Source organism: Armigeres subalbatus, chromosome 2 (genome assembly GCF_024139115.2).
Source record: "Armigeres subalbatus isolate Guangzhou_Male chromosome 2, GZ_Asu_2, whole genome shotgun sequence".
Lineage (NCBI taxonomy): Eukaryota > Metazoa > Arthropoda > Insecta > Diptera > Culicidae > Armigeres > Armigeres subalbatus.
Genome location: NC_085140.1, coordinates 431,295,746 through 431,315,731, shown reverse-complemented (window position 1 = coordinate 431,315,731; position 19,986 = coordinate 431,295,746). Strand labels below are relative to the sequence as shown.

Here is a 19,986-nt window from a genome sequence, read left to right as displayed (position 1 = left end):
AGAAAATATTGTAGATTTAATAATATAATTTTTCAAATTCAAAAATAGATCGATTATTAATTTAACAATAATTTTATTTAGTTTAATAGTACAAAATTTCGCTGCTATAGGATCACTCCAAAACCGAACTTTTGATAGAAGGCTCGGAGAACCATACCAATCGACTCAGCTCGACGAATTAAGGTGATGTCTGTATGTGTGTATGTATGTGTGTGTGTGTGTGTGTACAAAAATGTGAGACACACTTTTTGGTACTTAGCATCAGTACTGAGATTTTCATTTTCATTGAGAGAGGTCACGCGATATTTACACTTTATTCTCTCCCGCTTTCATAGAAAACACAAACATTGAAAGGAATTCTGCTAAATTTTCACAGATTTTTATTTCATGAAAGCGCTTCAAACTAGTGTAAACAAGCTGTTTCTTCTTCAATAATGTTACTTCTAACTCAAAAATCAAAAAGAATATAATCATTGTATCGATTAGTCATTGTTATTTACACAGATCTATTAAAACTGTTTAGAAATTTAGATTTCAAAACAAAGCACATTCCTTTCATGACTGCTTGTAATGTGACAGGTGACCGGGATATGGCTACATTTTCATTTGGTCTCTTGAAAATGAAAATGCAACTGTTTTCGCTTTCACATGACAGTCACGAAAACTAGCAGTACTGCTTAGCATTATTCGATTTGCTCGCAACAAGTTGCATTCGACGTTGATTGCGGTCTAGTTGTTTCCTATTGAAAATTGGCCCGATCGGTCATTGCGTTACAAAGTTATTGAAAAAACATTGTTTTTCTGCCAAGGGTCCCCCCTTGGGCATTTTTTTTCAAAAAGCGAATTTTTTTTCAGAGATCACAGCAATGCATTCAAATGACCGCAAATGGATATGAATTGATGGAAAAAGTGAAATCTATCCCCCTAAAGTGCTATTTCGACTTCTCTTGTGATTTCTTATTTTTTTAATGCGCGAGAAAGGCACCACCAACGCTAGGTGGATTGATCTGGGTTTTTCTATATTGGATATGATACACTGCGCGGCTTTTGTGATGTTCCCAAACATGTACTTGCACAAAGCTTCACGCGGCAAATGACTGTCGAAAGGTATGGCCGCGCCAAACGATACACCGCAATGATATTCACCCATAAGAATCAAGTAAACGGGGTGCAGAAAGCAGATTGCCGCGTGCAATTTTGAGAAAATCATGCAATATAAAAATCTTCATACATGCCATATCCTAACTGAACTATCAAATCTGTAGTTTCGCCTCTAATTCTATGAACATGTAAGTCGTTGTACGTTTGAAAGATGATATTAGATGATGATGAGTTATTTCCATATCGATGTAAAAGCTTTTAACTTTACGCAGTAGTAAAACATTCATCTCTCATTAATAATATTTGAACTACGTGTTAAATATGTGCAATAATTCATAGAATGTTTACAATTTATAAAAATGTCCGGCTTTTGTTGGATTCAAACCTCGGACAACAGCTGGGGCATTGGATTCATATTTTGGACAAAAACATTTAAACTTCGGACACTCGATTACACAGAACCGAGAAGAATAAATGCAAGCAATTGAGGAGGTTAGAAGCAGAGGGGTGTAAGTGACAATTTGATCAAATTTGAGTTGACAACGCCAAACAATGCTTTGGTTTAAGAGCTATGCGGCATACGTTGTTTGTAATAAATGTGAAAATTCACCGAAAATTTGCATTTTTTTAACTTCTATACAAATTGTATGAAACCAAAAAATATTGAAAAACTTTTAGAAAATTCCCCATATACGAAATGAAGTGGTCGAAGTTTTAATGTGTCCGAAATTGATTATACACGGTTATTCTACTTTAAAAACGTTCATATGGAACTTTACAATAAAATCAAAAAAATTAAAGGAGTAATATTTTCATTGTTTTTATTCACCTACCGGTAAAATCATTTTCAATTGACCATAATCCTCAACGTTATGAGGAACGTGCCATTGTGCACAAGTCATGGTCATTGAGTATCAATTTCTTCTCGCAATTTCCCATCAACAACCCACCACCACCAGCCAAGCAATTCGAAGCGACACCGCATTGCACTGAGCGCATTCGTCCAGCCACTTTGCATACATTACCGGCCAGCTCCCTCGGCCCACTCTTACGGCCCTCTTCTTGATCAGATCTGTACCAGAGCGCCTGGCTATTTGTTGATACAGTATCGACCAACCAACAAGCCACCTTTGCCACTATGCATGTTGTTGAGCGTGTCACGTTTCATGACTTCTGTTCCGATCTATCCGACGGAGGAAATTGCTACACTGCTGCGCATAGAGTTTGCTCCAATTTCAACCACCGAGCACCAACCGATGCAATGCGATGTGAATAAGGCAAGCGAATGCCCACCCCAGCCAGTTCAAGGGCTTTGACAGTGTTGGATTGCACGGATGTAGATGCAGCGCAGTGGCTAAAAGCCACCACCGCGGGAAAAGCCATTTTTCTTCGTTTTGTGGGGACTCGTTCTTTTTTATTTAGGATTCGTAGCTCTCGATGCTAGTACCGGAAACATGCAACATGCTCGTCGCTCCAGCTCTATTAAATGCTATAGCTGAATAGCCCCAAGCGGTTGTCAGCTGATACGATGGACGGTTCAGGCACCTTTCTACTTTCCGTAGTGTCCTTTCTTGTGTTTCAGCATACCCGTATTTATGGTTGTAGACCGGTCATGAAGCTGACGTGGCGACGGTGCTGGCTTGCTTATGAGTTGCCTTCAAAGGTTCAAGGTTAATTGCCTTAGAGCTTTCACCCGGGGGTGGTAGTACAGACGAATGTGATTGGAATGTAATGTTCGTGGAAATGCACTTTGTTTTTTGCTCCTTCTATGATTCGTTGATGTAAACTTGGTGATTGTTGAACATATTATGATTTTCGGAACGACTATTAACACCAATGAAAAGGGGGGGATTTGCTGATTCTAATTAGCAAATAACATTGCCTAACTTTGTCCACATCATTGAAAATGAATAATGTGAGCGGAATCAGGCATAGTTTTCGATGATTGGAATTAGGGCTCATCATGGTAATTGTGAATCATAATTTATGATTTATGTGATTGTCATTTTATTGGATACCCAATTGTACTGAATAATCTTATTTTAATTTTCATCGTTAACAAAAATTAAAAAGCTAACATATTGGTCGAAACATAGAATTGACCGGAATTATATTTTTTGTACTTGGAAATTTTCAGTCGTATTTTTGTTGTATGGCCTCAATATATCACCTAAACCTCTGGAATATGTTTAAAAAAATCGAAATAAGTAATTCAAATAAAAATTGATTGGTAGTTAACATGCGGTCAAAAATTAGGATGAGCCAATGATAAAAAAAAGAATTATTATTTTGCAAGCAATTTGATGTGAAGTTTGAATTTTTTTTGAACTCAGTCATTCCAATTATAGAAAAATATCATCGTAGAAGAATTCTGAAAGTTCTTAAACATATCTAATTATAATTATCATTAAGTATCAAATACTTAATCAATCATACTGTGATAAAACGCGATATTTTGACCAAATTGCGACTTAAAATTGATTAACAATTATTGTATTACTACAGGTAAAATAATCAGACAATAAAATGCCAAGACGAATGACAGACTCTTATTCCTCGTTAACAGAATACCCAAATGGTAGCACACATAAGTTCACAAAACCGTACCCCCATGCAATAACAGAGAAGTGAAAATGACAGAGAACGAAAAGGACACCGACGGACACTGTTTCCTGCTTGTCCAAGTGGAAAACCGAAAATAGCACCCAGCAGAAGTGTACTCCACGTCATTACCGTCGACTAACGAGTGAGACAGAGGAGCAATGATGGCAGAACACACGCAATTTAGCACCATCAGCATTGCCAGAACCATTTACAAACACACACAGGTGGTATATAGGAGCATCCACAATCGTTGAATCAATGAACCGAACTTTTCCCGGACCCGAAACATGAAACGGACTAATGATGGTCAAATGAGCGCTCAACGAGCTCCATATGTAGGTATCAAATATGTACATAGGATGGATGGATAATAAATTATTGTAGAAGGTTAATGAACAGCTCGCCCTGGTGATGTGATGAAAGTGGATCAAATGATTGATGGATACCAAACCCACTGCCCGCGGTCATAACTTTTAACACAGGAAAAATCAGAATTAAAAAATAAATAATCATACTTGTGGAAAATGGAAAAAATATGATCTGTTGGGAAAAGCCATTACGTCGACGATTGTGGTTTGTGTGTCCATTGTAACTTGTTGCCAATGTTATCAGTAGAAGAGAATTTGTTTGATATGCAAAATCACAGCTTCGTCACGTGCTCCCACTTCCGGTAGGCTTCGCTGTCCTCCGGAATTATTGCGTACACTGTGTGAACGGTACGTGCGGTGCGTATGGTGCCGTGGGTGGGTGAACCGACCGAGTCGCCGTTTAATGTTTTGCATCAAAAAATGAGCGAAGTAAATCGGTTAAACTGACATAAAATTCATGGGGGGTGGTCTTGTGTTATCCAAAGTATGTTGGGGTGTAACAATCAGGATTGGGATCTGAGAAATTGACTTAAATTATGAGTTAGCAAACAAATACAAACTAATTAAGCAGAAAACAAATCATCTACATTGCATCCCCAACAGTTTCCGGAAAACACTCAACGCAGCTTTTTTCTACGTTCTACAAAAATAGCAATGATATCCGAATTCAAACAACACTCACCGTCGAAATCCTCATCGTCCTCGTTACGCCCGCGGCAGTTTTCGAAGTAGAAGCTAGGCAGATTTTCCAGGACCTTGTTGAGCGTTTGTTGTTGGTACTTGTAGCCTTCACGAAGCCTCAGGGCCTGGTGGGCACTGAACTTGCGAATCTTGTTCCGCTGGAAAACGTAATTCTCCCGGACCCAGTTCAACTGGCTTGTTGAATAGTCACGGACACGTCGCACCTGGGCAAATAAAAATGGGAATTTAAATATAACAGAGCGAGCATGTGCCGGCAGCGGTTGTTGATTGCTGGAAGGTCAAACAGTAATGAGATTAAAAAGAATGGCTGAAGCTAAAAAAACATCCAACACGACGGTTTGATGCTATGACTGTTCCGTGAAAGACATTACCCCGAATATATTGCGCTACATGTATCTGTTTGATCGTAAACCTGATTCAGAATAGCAAGGATGTATATTTGATTGAATTTTGTAAATTTTACGGAGGAATATTTCAGATAAAGAATGGTTTTATGAGTTCATATCATATAAAAAATCTCAAATGATTCAAATAAAAAGGTGAAAAGCTGGAAAATATAAAAGAACTGTAAGAAGCCTAGAAAAAACTCGTTATAAACGTAGAATAGAGTTCAAGTAAAAGAATAAATAGCCGTAAATGATGCATGGAGAGTGAAGAATGAAGAATAGATAATGGAAAAATAATATAGAATAAGGTACAAAGAAGAATAGTAAGAATGTCTCTGACCCTCTGAATGACCCTCACTGAGGGTCGTAGGTTCGAGTCCCATCGAAGGGAAATACATTTTTCAAATCAAAATCTTCCACATAATGTACATAGAGTAGGACGAGGCAAGATGAGCACCCTAAGAATGATACTGAATACCTTCTCAGCAAGCAGACTTTTGTATATTACAATACAACAGTTAGTTTTTGTTGCATCTCATCTAACATCTAGACTAGAACGCAAATTTCAAGAAGAAAGGTAATCCCGATAAATGTGATTTAACTAAGACCGAAAGACGGTACAAATTTGTTGTATGAAAAAGGCAAAAAGTTCCATTTTTTGGATGTATTAAAGAATTAAAGTGAAATAGTTTTGCGTAAATCTAGTTTTAATATTTGTACTTCAGTCCCTAGACTTATTTTGGCGAGTAGTTCTAAGTGATTACAATTAAATTACGTACACCCTTTAAACTAAGTTTGAAGTAACGTTAAATAAAGGTTTATCCAACTTCTTACATGGAAAATGAAAACAATTACCTTCAACGGGTGTCATTGGGCCAAAATGTGGTATGTTCCAAGTAAATGTTCCAAAGCTCTAGTAGTTAACATTGGAATCAAGTTTTAATTAGTTTGGTGCAAGCTTGAATAATAAATGACGATACCTCGATTCAATCGTTTAGTTTCGGCTTAGTATGATATACATTAAAAATAATTGCCTGCATTACGGCACTTACAAACTATGTAAAGCAAATCAACGAAAGCGCATATTATTGGGCTTGGCCCAATCTCACCCCTTTTAAGCGTGCATTGCTCGTTGCTACGAAAAACCAGAACCGCTAGGTATATGAAATATCCATTAGAGTGGGGCGTAGTTATATGGAAAAACGCAAACTTCATCCAATCAAGTGAAATCAAGGTTTTTCTGAATCGTTTTGGGACCCCAATCGATTGTGCAAAAGATGGGCTCGATTGGTTGCGTCCCCGCTTTCCGCATCGCGTTTGAAATTTATATGGAAAAACGTTCTTTTTTGCATTTCTGCTCCAAACGACTGCAATTTATCGTCAATCACGTGTCTCATCACGTTACCATATAGGGTGAAAAATGCCGAAACACTTAGCTGAAGAAGGTACTTTTCTGGAACGTCAACGAATGTTAAAACTCTTCGAAGATTGATTGTTCGAACCATATCTGCCAGCACTACCAGGCAACCAACGGCTGTTTATGGGCAAAACCTTTCTTTCTTCTTGTCCCGATTCTTTCGTTGAGAAATGATTCTGAATAACTAAAATTTGCCTTACTGTTGAGGTCGAAATACGTATCTGTCAAGATACAATTAAGTGATGGAATTCAATGGGATTGTACAAACTCGTCTTATGACAAGTCCAATTTGCATCCCAGCCCTATAAGATCAATAATTTTGATATAACACTCAGTTAAATTGTTGGTCTATGCAATTTGTCAGTGCTGGCAGAATAATCGATTTTTTGCATATGGTTTGAACAAGCAATCTATGAAGGGTTATATTTTTTTGTGGGGACATTCCAGCAACGAACCTTCTTCAGCAAAGTTTATCAGCATCCTTCGGGTTATACTTTAACACAATGTGTCACTTGGATTATGATCAACTGAAACCTCTAGAAGTAAAAATGCAAAAATTTATATTTCCCCATACTAATTTCCATACAAACTTTAAACGCGATGCGGAAAGCGTGGAAACAACCAAAATCGGGCCCAAATTCTGCACAGCTTTTTGGGACCTCGAAAAGTATCGAAAAACCTTTGATTTGAAAAAAATGACCATGATGCCCCACTCTAATATCCATAAAATTCAAAATTGTTAACATTGAATGTGAATTCTCATAGTTCAAATGTGTTGAAAAATAAAAAAAAACATCTTTGATTATCATATTTATAAAATTATTTTATTGAATCGGTACGAATATGTTACCAGAGCTCCAACTACATATTTGTTTTTTGAGACGCCATTCTGTTTTTAACCAATCCGTATCTAGTAGCGTGCGATCAATAATGTGAAAAGAAAAAGTGTCTATGGAAATTGCATAACTTTTGGTGGCATGACTATCTTCGTGGTAGGCATGCGTTACAAAGAAACCGATTACGCTGGGAGAATAATAAACTCTGTCATAAAAAAATGTCCACAGATATGGGATCCAACTCCCCAAATAATTTGAAAAAAAAAATCAAAATGATATTTTTTGAAAATGATTTAAATGTTTATATGATTGGTAATGATAGTATTATTTTTTTCTTTAAGTGAGCCCGGAGAAGGTACTACTTTTGATGTTTAATAATTTCTAATCCCGTATAATAAATTATTTTCAAAAAAAACTCAAATTGTAATTTCTAATTTTTATTAAATTTCTATGATTCTAATTTTCCTTTGATGACACCTTTTATTCGGTTCTCCTAGCGTATAGGTATTGCGTTGTTCAATGTTATGACAAAGATTATATTTTTCTCGCTTTCTTTATACGACGGGGTGACTATTGCCAACCATGCAATCAACTCCATTGACTATTACAAAATTATGAGCGAATATAACACTTTAGGTACTTTGTGATTTTAATGATTGCGAAGAGAACTGTTGATGGGCAAGAGGTCCGTGAATGAAAGGTGACGTAAAAATTGAAATTGAACATCTTTGATTATTCTCAAAAGAGCTTATTCTTAAAAATTGTTCCGGGGTAAGAACGTTGACGGGCAGTGTCGTATACTCTGGATATTCTAATCCTCACTTGTTCTGCGCCGGACTTACATATAGCACTTGTCACCTAAACATCTTCGGTTAAAAAGAAGTAGAAAGAAGCTTAGAATTCCCCATCTCCCCGGTAGTACAATACATTAGAAGAACCGAATAAACGCTGTTCATTAGAGGAAAAGTAGAATCACAGAAATATATCAGGGCAATGGAATTTAAAATAGTTTTAAAAATTACTAACTGAGATTTTTTTTAAATGATTCATCACACGGGTTTAGAAATTCAATAATCTCAATAATCATCAAAAGTAGTACCTTCTCCGGATTCAATTCAAGAAACATCTTTATTATCATTACCAATCATACATTTTATAGGTATGTAATATATTATTCGTGATACTACTTTTTCTTTTGATGACAGCGTTCATTCATCTCCTAGCGTGTTCACTTCAGACGTAAGAGTTCTTACACATACGGCCAGCTACCGCTGGTGCTGATCGAACGCTATTTTTGCAGTCCTCATGTAGCAACACAAAACACTTATAAATTAGGAAGTTTTACATCCTCTGTGTGGTGACGTGGAAGGCCTACCACTGTACGTAAGCAAAGAGGATGAGAAAGTAAAAATATGGCTACATAGTTCATTAAGTTATAATTGGTGCCAACAAAGAAACAGCCATGATTCTTACCTCTCTAAAGATTTATGTTTTCATCGATGGGCGAATTAAGTTTTCGTCTTACCTGATCATAGTATTGATCACGCAGCGTTGTCAGGTGATGGGTACCAATGTCACGAATCTCTCGCAAATGTTTGGCTTGGGTACTGTAGCCATCTTGAATCCATTCGACCTGCTGTGCACAGTTGTCCTTGATGCGATGGACCTGTAATTTGAAAAGTTATATTCGTTCACGCATCATAAAAATACTGATTTTTAGATTTTTTTTTAATGAAGATGGTACTAAAGAGAATATTACCTGTTGTGTATAGTTTTCTCGCAATCTCTCCAACTGCTGGCTCTTGTAGTGTTCAATATTGTCCAGCATGGCATAGATTTGTCGAGCCTTCGACGACGTCTTATCACTACGGTAGCAGTAGCTGCAGCAGTTTTGACAAATCAGATCTATTATACGGAACCGGATGAAAATGCGGCGGATTCCCTGGAAGATGAGCGTCAGTGCTAAGAAAGAGGCTGCCGATATGGCACCGGTGATGATGCTGCCAATCTTCACCCGATAGAACACGATAGGATCGATGTAAAGTCTACAAAAATTGAAAAACATAAAATTTTGAGATTACTAACCAGCTCCTGACAAAGTGTAGAACGAATGCAAAATGCCAATCAAAATTACGTCATTGCATTGACAACCTGAATGCTTTTCATTGCATTCTAAGTTTGCGCCTTTTGTCATATTGATGGGTGTTATTCACTGCTATGCAAACACAGCACGGATGCATGAAAGTTGAAAGTGAACCCAATTTGAAAAGTCACATAAACTACTGCCACCACCATAGTTGTTTGCCATTGGTGGGGTTAGTGGTAAAAGTTCTAGGTGACGTGAAACGAGTCTAAGATCGATATTCATGTAATATGGTGGAAGCACAAAGCTAGCAAGACGTTGCCATCGAATCATTCCCAACAGGGGTTGTCGAGAAAGTTTGAAGAACACAATTATTTTATTATTTAAGGAGTTTATCGTACTGTTTCATATACTTTGACTAACAGAGGAAGTGAATTATACAATGTCTAGTATAGACCCATAATAAGTTCTAATTAAACCAGAAACACGGAATCCTCAAGTAATTTATTCCAGTCAGTTAATCGACTTTCAACTGTTATCGATAGAGACCGACCAGGGGTTTTTAGATTACATAATTTATAGCATTCAAATTGATCGTCAAAAGTTTTACCAGAGACCAATCAAAAGTTCTAAAGTCGGGTATTTTCTACATTGCAATTGATTCTTCCAATATTAGAAATGTCGAAAGGTTCGAAACTAGCCTTTTTTTAATTTCTGGTTCGAAGAACGAAACTTCCTGTTCTAGTGAAAAATATACCGCTGTTTAAGGATAACCATCATACATCTAAAACAGTTTTTAAACCTTTATCCGTATGTTTGTATGTGGGACGCCCGCAAGATGAATTGTGTTATTGAGGATCTGATTGATCACAATTCTGCGAGGCGAAATAAACCAAATATAGCTCTGTTCCTCAGTTACATGACAGGTCGTACCAGCCATTGTAAAAGATTTACACTGCCCCCACTCGCATAACAGTCCCATTTGACTTTTCGTCACTTAGTTTTTGTTCGAGCGAACGTTGTAACAGACAACGTAGTCGATGTTTTTATAACCTGCACCGCAGCCTCAACGATTGTTGTCTGTAAGCTCTTTTGCGCATTCAGCGAGTAGTGTTTGTACAATAGTTGAGACATTACCTTGATAAAGTCTCGGCTGAGGTCCAATCGTTTGAACTAGGGTTTCTTTGATACCAGTTTTTAACAATTAAAAATGTGTGGATTTTTATTAGTGTAGGAAGGTATTCGCTACTACGCGTAACGATACCAGCAGAGAAATTCGAAGACGTAGCATGGCAGGAAATCGTACGTACTTTGAACTCCGCAAAACGCTTCGATCGAATAGAGTTCGCCGTCGTACTAAACTGACTATCTATAAAACGCTTATTACACGCTTATTATATGGTTCTCTACGGACACGAGACCTGGACGATGCTCGTGAAGGATCAACGCGCACTGGGAGTTTTCGAAAGGAAAGTGCTGCGTAACATCTATGGTGGGGTGCAGAAAGCGGACGAACCACGAGCTGCATCAGCTGTTGGGAGAACCATCCATCGTTCACACCGCGAAAGGAGGTTGCTAACGAATTAGTGTGGCTGAATAAACAGGTTGAATGTGGTGTCCCTAGTCCGGGTATACCGTTATATACAAGTGTACTACAATGCTCCAGTAGTGGGAAAAACAGCCGGAGTAAACGAAAAGTGTCAGATCATTCTGATAGTGATCACACAAAATTCAAAAGTTCCGTCTGCTATTCTTGAAGAAGGTGGATTGCTTTGCTCCGGAATGCGTCGCAGAATTGGTAAGCCAAGCAAACCAGAAAGCTGAAAGCTTGAAAGCTTCCAATATCTTGGTAGCCAAATGGCGTCAGACGGCGGTACCAAGATCGACATAGCCGCACGGATCAAGAAAGCAAGGGCTGCCTTTGCGAGTTTAAGAAATATCTGGAAAAACAGGCAGATAAGTGAACGCACCAAAATACGAATTTTCAACTCTAACGTGAAATCTGTGCTGTTATATGCTAGCGAAACATGGTGTGTATCAGTGGAGAACACTCAACGACTGCAGGTGTTCATCAACAGATGCCTGTGGTATATAATTCGGGCCTGGTGGCCTCACAACTGGATCTCAAACAACGAGCTCCATCGTCGTTGTCACCAGAGGCCGATAGCAACAGAAATTCGGGATCGGAAGTGGGGCTGGGTCGGCCACACTCTACGTAGGGCGGAAACGAAATCTGTAAACAAGAATTAGACTGAAACCCAGCGGAACATCGCAGCAGTGGCAGACTTACAGGCTAATGGCGGCGAAGCCTCAAAAAAGAAATAAAAGAAGTCGACCGAAATCTAACCTGGCAACAGGTTAAAGCGATAGCCGGGCAACGCTCAGGATGGAGATCTTTCAAGTCGGCCCTTTGCACCACCGGAGGTGTACAGGATCCATAAGTAAGTAAGTAAGCAAAGCAGAAAGTTCTCCCAGTGTTCTCCCCCTACCTATCAATATTCCAACTCCTGTTTCGCCAAAGTGTAAGTCCAGTGCCGTCACTAAAATCGAACAAACTGTCCTCTTTAAACCTAAGCGAGAACAATCCGCAGAGGTAACTAAGGCAGATATCTGCGCCAAGCTCGATCCCGTGGAATTCTCCGTGAAGGATGTTCGGTTAAGGGATAACGGGGATGTTAGTGTGAGGTGTAAAACCAGCGACCACGCAATAAAATTAGCTACAGCCGCCTCCGTAATTTTTGAGCAGAAGTACTGTGTTAAAAGTCATAAACCCCTTAAACCGAGAATAAAAACCATAGGATTTTCCAACGATATCAGCGAAGTTGAATTGATTTCCAAGTTGAAAAAACAGAACCCTGAAATGGATTCCCTGGAGCTTAAAGTAGTCCGAGTGTACAAAAATGACTCACAGAAAAACAACACAATGTCAGCCATACTTGAAACGGATGCTCGAGGGTTCGATTATCTGATTAATCGTCAACGAATGAACATCGGGTGGGAGAGGTTGTGGAGGCTACGGATGCGTTGCGCTGTTTCAACTGCTCAGAAAACGGTCACAAAGCTACATCCTGGAAGAATCCTGCTTGTTGTCCGACGTGTGCTGGTGACCATCAGGTCAATGAATGCCTTGCTGAATATTTAAAATGCAATAACTGTCATGTTTTGAACACAAAACGAACTACGCCCTACGACCAGCTGCTTGACGTCACTCACGCTTCTTGAAGTATTGATTGTCCTATTTTTGCTAAACGACTGAAGTCAGCGCGACAACGGATAGATTTTTCGACATAGCAATTAAATGAATCTACTCCTAATGTGACCTTTTTTATTCTGGCCAACATGTCACAATAATTCACCCATCTGAAAACATTCTTGATCGGGCGCTGGAACGCACACTTGCCTCTAGCATTATGGAAGGGCCTTATCCGCTCATCACAGTAGAGTCACTCCAGCCAGCGATCATCAGCCGTCCCGGCCCTGTGTTTGAGACAGGTGAAGGGACCTTCCAACAACGATTCTCAGGAAAATACGCGCTCAATTCGTTCAGTTCTTCTCCTAAAAAGATTCACGATTCCAGCCAATACGCAGCAATACTTCACCCAGCTGTAAATAACTTCGTTCGGTCATCGGGACGCACACTTGCCTTCAGCCTTGTGGAAGGTAATTATCCGCTCATCACAGTCGGGCCACTCCCCGAGCAGCACGAATCAAACAAAAATGGTTGCAGCAACTTCAGTGTGACTAAATCTGGTCACATATCAGTTGCTGTAACCTTTGTAAAACATGTGTGCTGCTAGGGTCCAGCCAGCGATCATCAACTGTCCGGGCCCTGTGCTTGAGACAGGTGAAGGGACCTTCCAACAACGTTTCTCAGGCAAGTACGATCTCAATACGACCAGTTCAACTCGTGAAAAAATCCCGATTCCAGCCAAAATGCCGCAACGCTTCATCCAGTTGAAAATCCAACTGCATTGCTCGAAATGATGCGCAATTCTTGTGCGTCTACTACCAGAATGTCAGGGGCCTACGCACGAAAACGACGGATTTGAAACTACGATCGTCGGCTTGTGATTACGACATAGTAGTTTTAACCGAAACGTGGCTACGGTCTGATGTATGCAATTCAGAACTTTCGTCGGATTACATATTTCGTTGTAATCGTAGTGAGTCCACCAGAAAGCTTTGTAGAGGTGGGGTTGTGCTAATTGCTGTGAAACATGAACTGAATTCTTTCGAGGTGACCCTCGATGGATGCATCGAACTCGAGCAAGTCGTATTGTGCGTGAATCTTCCAAATCGATCCGTATATATCTTCGGAATTTACCTGCGTCCAAAATCTGATCCAGCGCCCTACTCCGCCCATTTCTCCGCCGTTCAACAAGTTTCAGACATGTATTTGGACAACGATATCATTCTAGGGGATTACAATCTCCTTTACCTTCAGTGGCGTTTTGACGACGATAACAACGGTTTGCTTCCCGTAAATGTGTCTAGCGAGCAAGAAATTTCTCTAACCGAATCAATCTCCGCCAGCGGTCTGGTGCAAATCAACTCCATTTCGAATCGTAATAGTAAAGTTCTTGATCTTGCGTTCACGAGCTTGTCGAACATCTTAGAAGTTTCTCAGCAAGCCTTGCTCCTCCTACCAACAGATGGTCATCACCCGCCAGTGCTAATACAAATGGATGTTTGCAGTTTCGTACCCGCTCAAACTGAACGCGATCCAGATACTATAGATTTCGACTTCCGACGATGCGATTGTTTCTCTCTCAATTCTGAGCATTTTACGATCAACTGGAATCAATATCTCCAGGCGCCTTCTATCGATGGTAATGTTGTCTTGTTCTATGACAAACTGTATGAAGTTTTTCAATTGATGGTACCTCGTCGCCGAAGTAATAATCACGGTATTAGCAGAAAGCCCTGGTGGAATGCTGAACTTCGTAACCAGCGAAACAAATTGAGAAAAGCGCGCAAAAGATTCTTCGCTAACAAAACCGACGAGAACAGGAATGCACTCCGACTGGTGGAATCTTCCTTATAACGAGCTTCTTGACTCTTGCTACCGTAGACACCTGGACAACATACAGTCGAATTTAAAGAACAACCCCTCCATGTTTTGGAAGTTTGTGAAATCTCAGAAGACAAGTAATTAAATTCCGAAGACAGTGAATTACGGTAACACTACTGCAACTACATCTGACGAGGCTGCGAACCTTTTTGTGGCATTCTATCAAAGCGTATTCACATCTCTGCCTCCAGTCCACGCAGCAGGCTTCCGGAACGTCCCAGTCCATGAAATATGTCTTCCACGATTTCAGTTCTCCCATCATTAGGTCCTAAAGGTTCTTTGTGACCTTGACGTGTCCAAAGGTGCAGGAGTGGACGGCTAAACACGCTATCTTCTGGAAAGATGTGCTGAATTATTTGCGACTCCACTGCTACTGCTTTTCAATGAATCGATAAATGACAATACGGAATAATTTCGTTTTAAACTACATAGGGTAGAGAACCATTTGGGCAGCACCCCCTATTCCCGCCAGAACGTTCATTACTCGAGCGCATTACAACCGCATTACAACCGAAAAAACATGGGAAGAGGGATAACAATTTTTCGCACCATCGCTTGTGCCGGAGTTTATCGCACTGTAATTTATCCGGATAAAATGGATGGTGGAGCGATCTGTTGTCGCGTGAGTGAGTGAGAAATCCGAACCCTGGTAAAGGTATTTGTATAGTAAGTAAGGCATGGTAGCGTTCCATGCCTCATAATGGTTTTGCCCACTTCACGTTGTCAACAGCAGTCAGCGACGGTGATTGTGGCATTTTCTAATATGTATACGAAAATGTACTGCGCTTGCCTTCGCATTTCGCCAACGTCATCGGTTGGCGGTATTACCAGCGCAAAATTGATTCCGAAGAGACCAATGACCGCCGTTCTAGAGGTTGAGCTGCCGGCCATTGAGATATAATACTCTGTTATCGGCGGCTTTGTTTTCCCACTAGATTTATTATAGCAAGAAGCTGGTTGGTTCCTCAATGGAACCACAATGGCGAGCCCGCTTGTCGACGTTTTGGCATGTGGCACTCTTCCAGAATTCGACTCTCACAAGTGGAGCCAACATTCTGCACCCTACATACACACATATATGTAAGATTTATTATTGCAGCATATCAGATATCGACCTTCAATAGCTTGTTGCGCTTGGTTCAAGGTTATTGTGTTTCGAATGAAATATAATTTGAACCTTAAACTATGGTTCACTACCTGATTTAAGAAAAGGTGGTGTAACTATAAGGATGGAAGCAAAAATCAACTTACCTTATTCCAGCAGTGGCGTTGCCCATGATGTTGATTGCGTAGCAAGTGTATAAACCACTGTCCCTGCGGGAAATGTTGTGAATCCGTAGGAAACCATTTTCCAGCAGCGTTATGCCCATTCCGATGTTTTCGTGCAGTGCACCAACACCGGTAACATTATCGGTGGTTAGCATCTGGAACTCGACCGCTTGCTGATACTTGTTCGAAATACTCTCACCCGACGAATCAAAGAGCAGTGATTTTTGTTCGTGCTCCTGACTGTGCCGCAAGATTTCGTTTTTCGGTGTGATCCAAATGATGTCCGGCGGGGGATTGCCCGTAAACACACACTCCAACACGGCGTCCGATTTGAGCAGGTGCATTTTGCTATCCGATGCTTGTAGCAGTTCCGGTTTGAAGCAATTGATATGCTGTAATACTCTGATGACATCACCAGGATAGCCACTGCGACACTTCAGCTGCGACAAACTCAAAAGATCATATATCTTTTGAGTATTGTTCTCTGCTTGCAGTTCATCAATCCAGCTCAGGATCCAATACATGTGGCAGTCACAACCGTAATCGTTATTAAGAAAATTTGCAGTCTGCAGCTGGTGCAAATGCCGTATCTGCTCTGGTATATACATAATGTCGTTGTTGGCGACGTCCAGGTATCGCAGTTTCGTTAGCTCGCCTATCTCCTTCGGCAGGCTAGTCAGTCTATTGTTGGACAACATTAGCGTTTCCAAATTTGGAATATTGCGGAACACGCACGGTTCGATCTCTTTCAGGCGGGTGTTATTGCGGATCGACATATAGCGCAGATTGCGTAGGATTTCCTTGTTGATTGTATTGTTGTGACGGGAAACCCAATTGCTGAGCGCTTCCAAATTGGTTTCATCCAGGTACAAACTTTCCAGTTTGAACTGTCCGGAGAATATTGAGTTTGGTAGCGTCCTCATGACGTTATTACTCAAATTGATAGACAGAATGTTCTTCAACGTTGAAAATACCGTTGAAGGAAGGATGTAGATTTGATTATTGGAGATGTTCAGGTGTCTCAGATCTTCCAGCGTATCGAAGGCATTCCGGTCGATAAACACCAACTTATTGGAGGAGATATCCAAAATTTGAAGCTTTTTAAGGCCATACAGGGCCATCTTCGAGATCTTCTCGATGATATTGTTGTTCAGTCTTAATACGCGCAATTGTTTGTTGGTGAGAAAGAAATTATCCAGGAACGAGACGAGCATGTTGTTGGATACATCGAGAACTTCTAATGCACGTAGTTCTTTGAAGATCTGAAATGGCACCACGTACAGTCGATTGTTAGACATGTGAAGCTCGGTTAAGTTGTTCAACCCATTGAAAATGTTGCGCGGAAGATCGTGAATGGTGTTGTTTGATAGGTTCAGAATCCGTAATCTATTCAGAGGTCGCAGCTGGCCTGGCACGATCTCGACCAACCGATTATGCTGCAATTGCAGCTCCTCTAAGTTTATTAAGTCATAGAAAATATCACTTGGAAGATTTGATAATTGATTCTCGGATAGTCTTAACAATTTTAATCTGTCTAGTTTGCTTAAATAATCTCGCCTTAAACTTTTAAGGCGGTTTCCGCTTAAATCTAGTATCAGTAAATTAGTAAACTTTTTATCCTCTCTCGCAAACGTCAACTCTAGTTGCCTTTCTGTGACATTACTGTGACTCCATTGCACCACCTCCAAGTAGTTCTCATTTTTGAAAGCCAGGTGGTCAGAGTCTAGGTGTTCCACGGGAACCCGTTCCAATAACACTCCCTTGTAAGAGTTGACCGGTCGCAGATAGTCTTCATTCACCACCCGAATCGACGCATCAGAGCAGCTCAATACTTTAAGGAAACTAGTAACATCCTCACTGTCGTCATTGTAGGTTGGGTAGTCCGATGAGAGCATATGCGCCTCGGGGACGCGGCCCCCACCGGACAGGAGTGTGCTGTAGCTGCTGCCGTAGCTCGACGTTAGGGCGCATTTTGTTTGATCCGCTACACGAACAGAGGCGAGCAACACGGTTAATATCAAGACGCTCGGCGGACATCGGGCCATTCTGCTGCCAGCAGGTGAAGGAATAGTTTTCCGCTGCTACCACGGGTGTCGTTGTCGGAGGCTGAAAGCTTGGTGTTGGAAAATGTCTCACACGCTACTGGTGGTTTGCTGCACGAGCAGTTGCTCCATTTAGGTTCGATAGAAGTTGCGATACTTGCGGAATGGAACAGGTAATGCATCTTTTAGGGCCCAACGGCACAACCTGTGGAAGTAAGGAGAAGATGGGGGAAAGTTAGAAATTTCCTCAATAAAAAAAAGATTATAACTAAACAAAATAAATTTGATGTAGTAGATCTAGGTATTGATAAGTAGATAAGAGGTCGATAAATCTTCTTTTCAAACCATTAATATATTACTTAGTATAAATACTTCGGCGAAGAACGAAATTACTGGCCACATAGGCGTCCCATATCAGTCAAGATAAGGGGCTGTCCACAAACCACGTAGACCGAAATTTCACTTTTTCAAACCCCCCCGTCCCCCTAGTAGACTTTCGTAGACTTTTTCAAAACCCCTTCCTCCCCCCATGTCTACGTAGACTTAACCAAATTTTACAATACATCATATGTAATTGGAAAAATATGGAAATCAACCGCGTTTTAAGCAATTCAGCTATTCAATTCCATTTCCATGTAAACATTACAACAAAATTCGAATTTCAAACTTAACAAAATCTTACTGAGCTAAATCCAACAAAACTAAAATCAAATTGAAACGAACAGGATGGCCACTGGAATTCGATTTTCAAATTCCCGTTTTTTCCCGCTTTTCCCGGTAATTTTTGTCAAATTTTCCCGGTTTTAATTTAACTTGAAAAAACCAGAGTGATAGTTTTTATACTTTATCTAGATATTTTATTTTCTGAGCAAACTGGAGGTAAGTTTTGTTTCAACTGCAACTGTTAATGAATTATTGGCAGTTGCTGATTTTCTACCCGCCGCTTCCACATCCAGGCGCTATCGTATATGAGCAAATAGCCAGCATGACTTGCCCGCCAGAAACTTGTATGGCGAAAGACATCTAACGCGGGTTTTCACAAAAATAGTAACTTTTCATGAAAAAACTATTTGGTACCGGTTATGTAGGAAGGTGTCCGCTACTACGCCTATCGAATATTTTTTCGATGAAGGTGCTTAATTTTAAGAAATCGAACCTTAGATGCCATTCGCCATACTGATTTCAGAAAGTTAACTCCTAGTGTGTCGCTGTAAGCACGCTCAAAGCAGGCGATTCATTTGTAACGAACCTTTGAAATATATACATTAAATTAACAACAACGTGTTATGCGAAATTGTTTTTATCAAAAGGCACACTGAAATTGTGCGCTTCGTTGCCATGCAGTTAGTGTTAACCGGCATTTCATCAATGTCGAATTATAATTCTTCAATGGCACTTAATTACAATGATTTAATTCTTTTCTTAGTTGCAAAACATTCGTATTTTTTTCTTGGATGCACAACTTTCGTTAGTTTCTGACAGTGCCAATGGAAATTGTATGCCAGTCTAGTGTGGTTCTTCCTTCTAAGAGCATAATGTTCACAGAAAGCAATAAAGTTATAATTATAGTATAGCCGACATCTTTTTAATGTTCAGCTCTCGGTTTGATCTTAATCAGTCTATTTCAAAGAATACCTTCCTGGGTAACTGATGGAGCTTTTTAAATTATCGCAAAATTATGTGAGTAAAGACACAATTCTTTCTTATAAAGTAAATTAAATTCAATTACAACTAGGAACTTCGCAATTAAATAAGTAAAGCATTGTATAACCTCATTATAGTGATTGCCATCACTTTTATAAAAATCTACAAAATTATCAAACAACTAATTTGAACACAGATTTAACCCGAAGACAATATTCGTTTCCGATCAAAATATTTATTCAGTTTTCTAAAAAAGATTTAAACACATTTTAGGCAATCAAAACATATGTATTCAAGTCGTAATTAATTCAACTCTACTTTTTTTAATTTCTAGAATTAATGTCTAGAAAGTAAATCTTGGATTTTTTATTGAAAACTTTGAACGTCCCCATTCAATATTAGTATATTGAAATGTTCTTAGCTTTGGAACTTATTTATTATTCCGTGTTACAAATCAGAAAAC

The 19,986-nt window shown here is 39.7% G+C and overlaps 1 protein-coding gene across 8 annotated transcripts in view; it reads right to left on the bottom strand.

Annotated features, from left to right (window-relative positions):
- The window catches only part of LOC134213569 (uncharacterized), a 106,016-nt gene that overhangs the window by 10,944 nt on the left and 75,086 nt on the right, over window positions 1–19,986 (bottom strand). For all 8 annotated transcript variants that reach the window (XM_062692733.1, XM_062692730.1, XM_062692732.1 and 5 more), the window contains 4 exons: window positions 15,820–18,084; window positions 9,174–9,459; window positions 8,940–9,080; window positions 4,756–4,978 (listed from right to left, as the gene is read on the bottom strand). In XM_062692733.1, coding sequence (XP_062548717.1) covers window positions 4,756–4,978; window positions 8,940–9,080; window positions 9,174–9,459; window positions 15,820–17,882 — 2,713 coding nt within the window. In that variant the 5' untranslated portion in view covers window positions 17,883–18,084. The remainder of the gene's footprint in view (window positions 1–4,755; window positions 4,979–8,939; window positions 9,081–9,173; window positions 9,460–15,819; window positions 18,085–19,986) is intronic.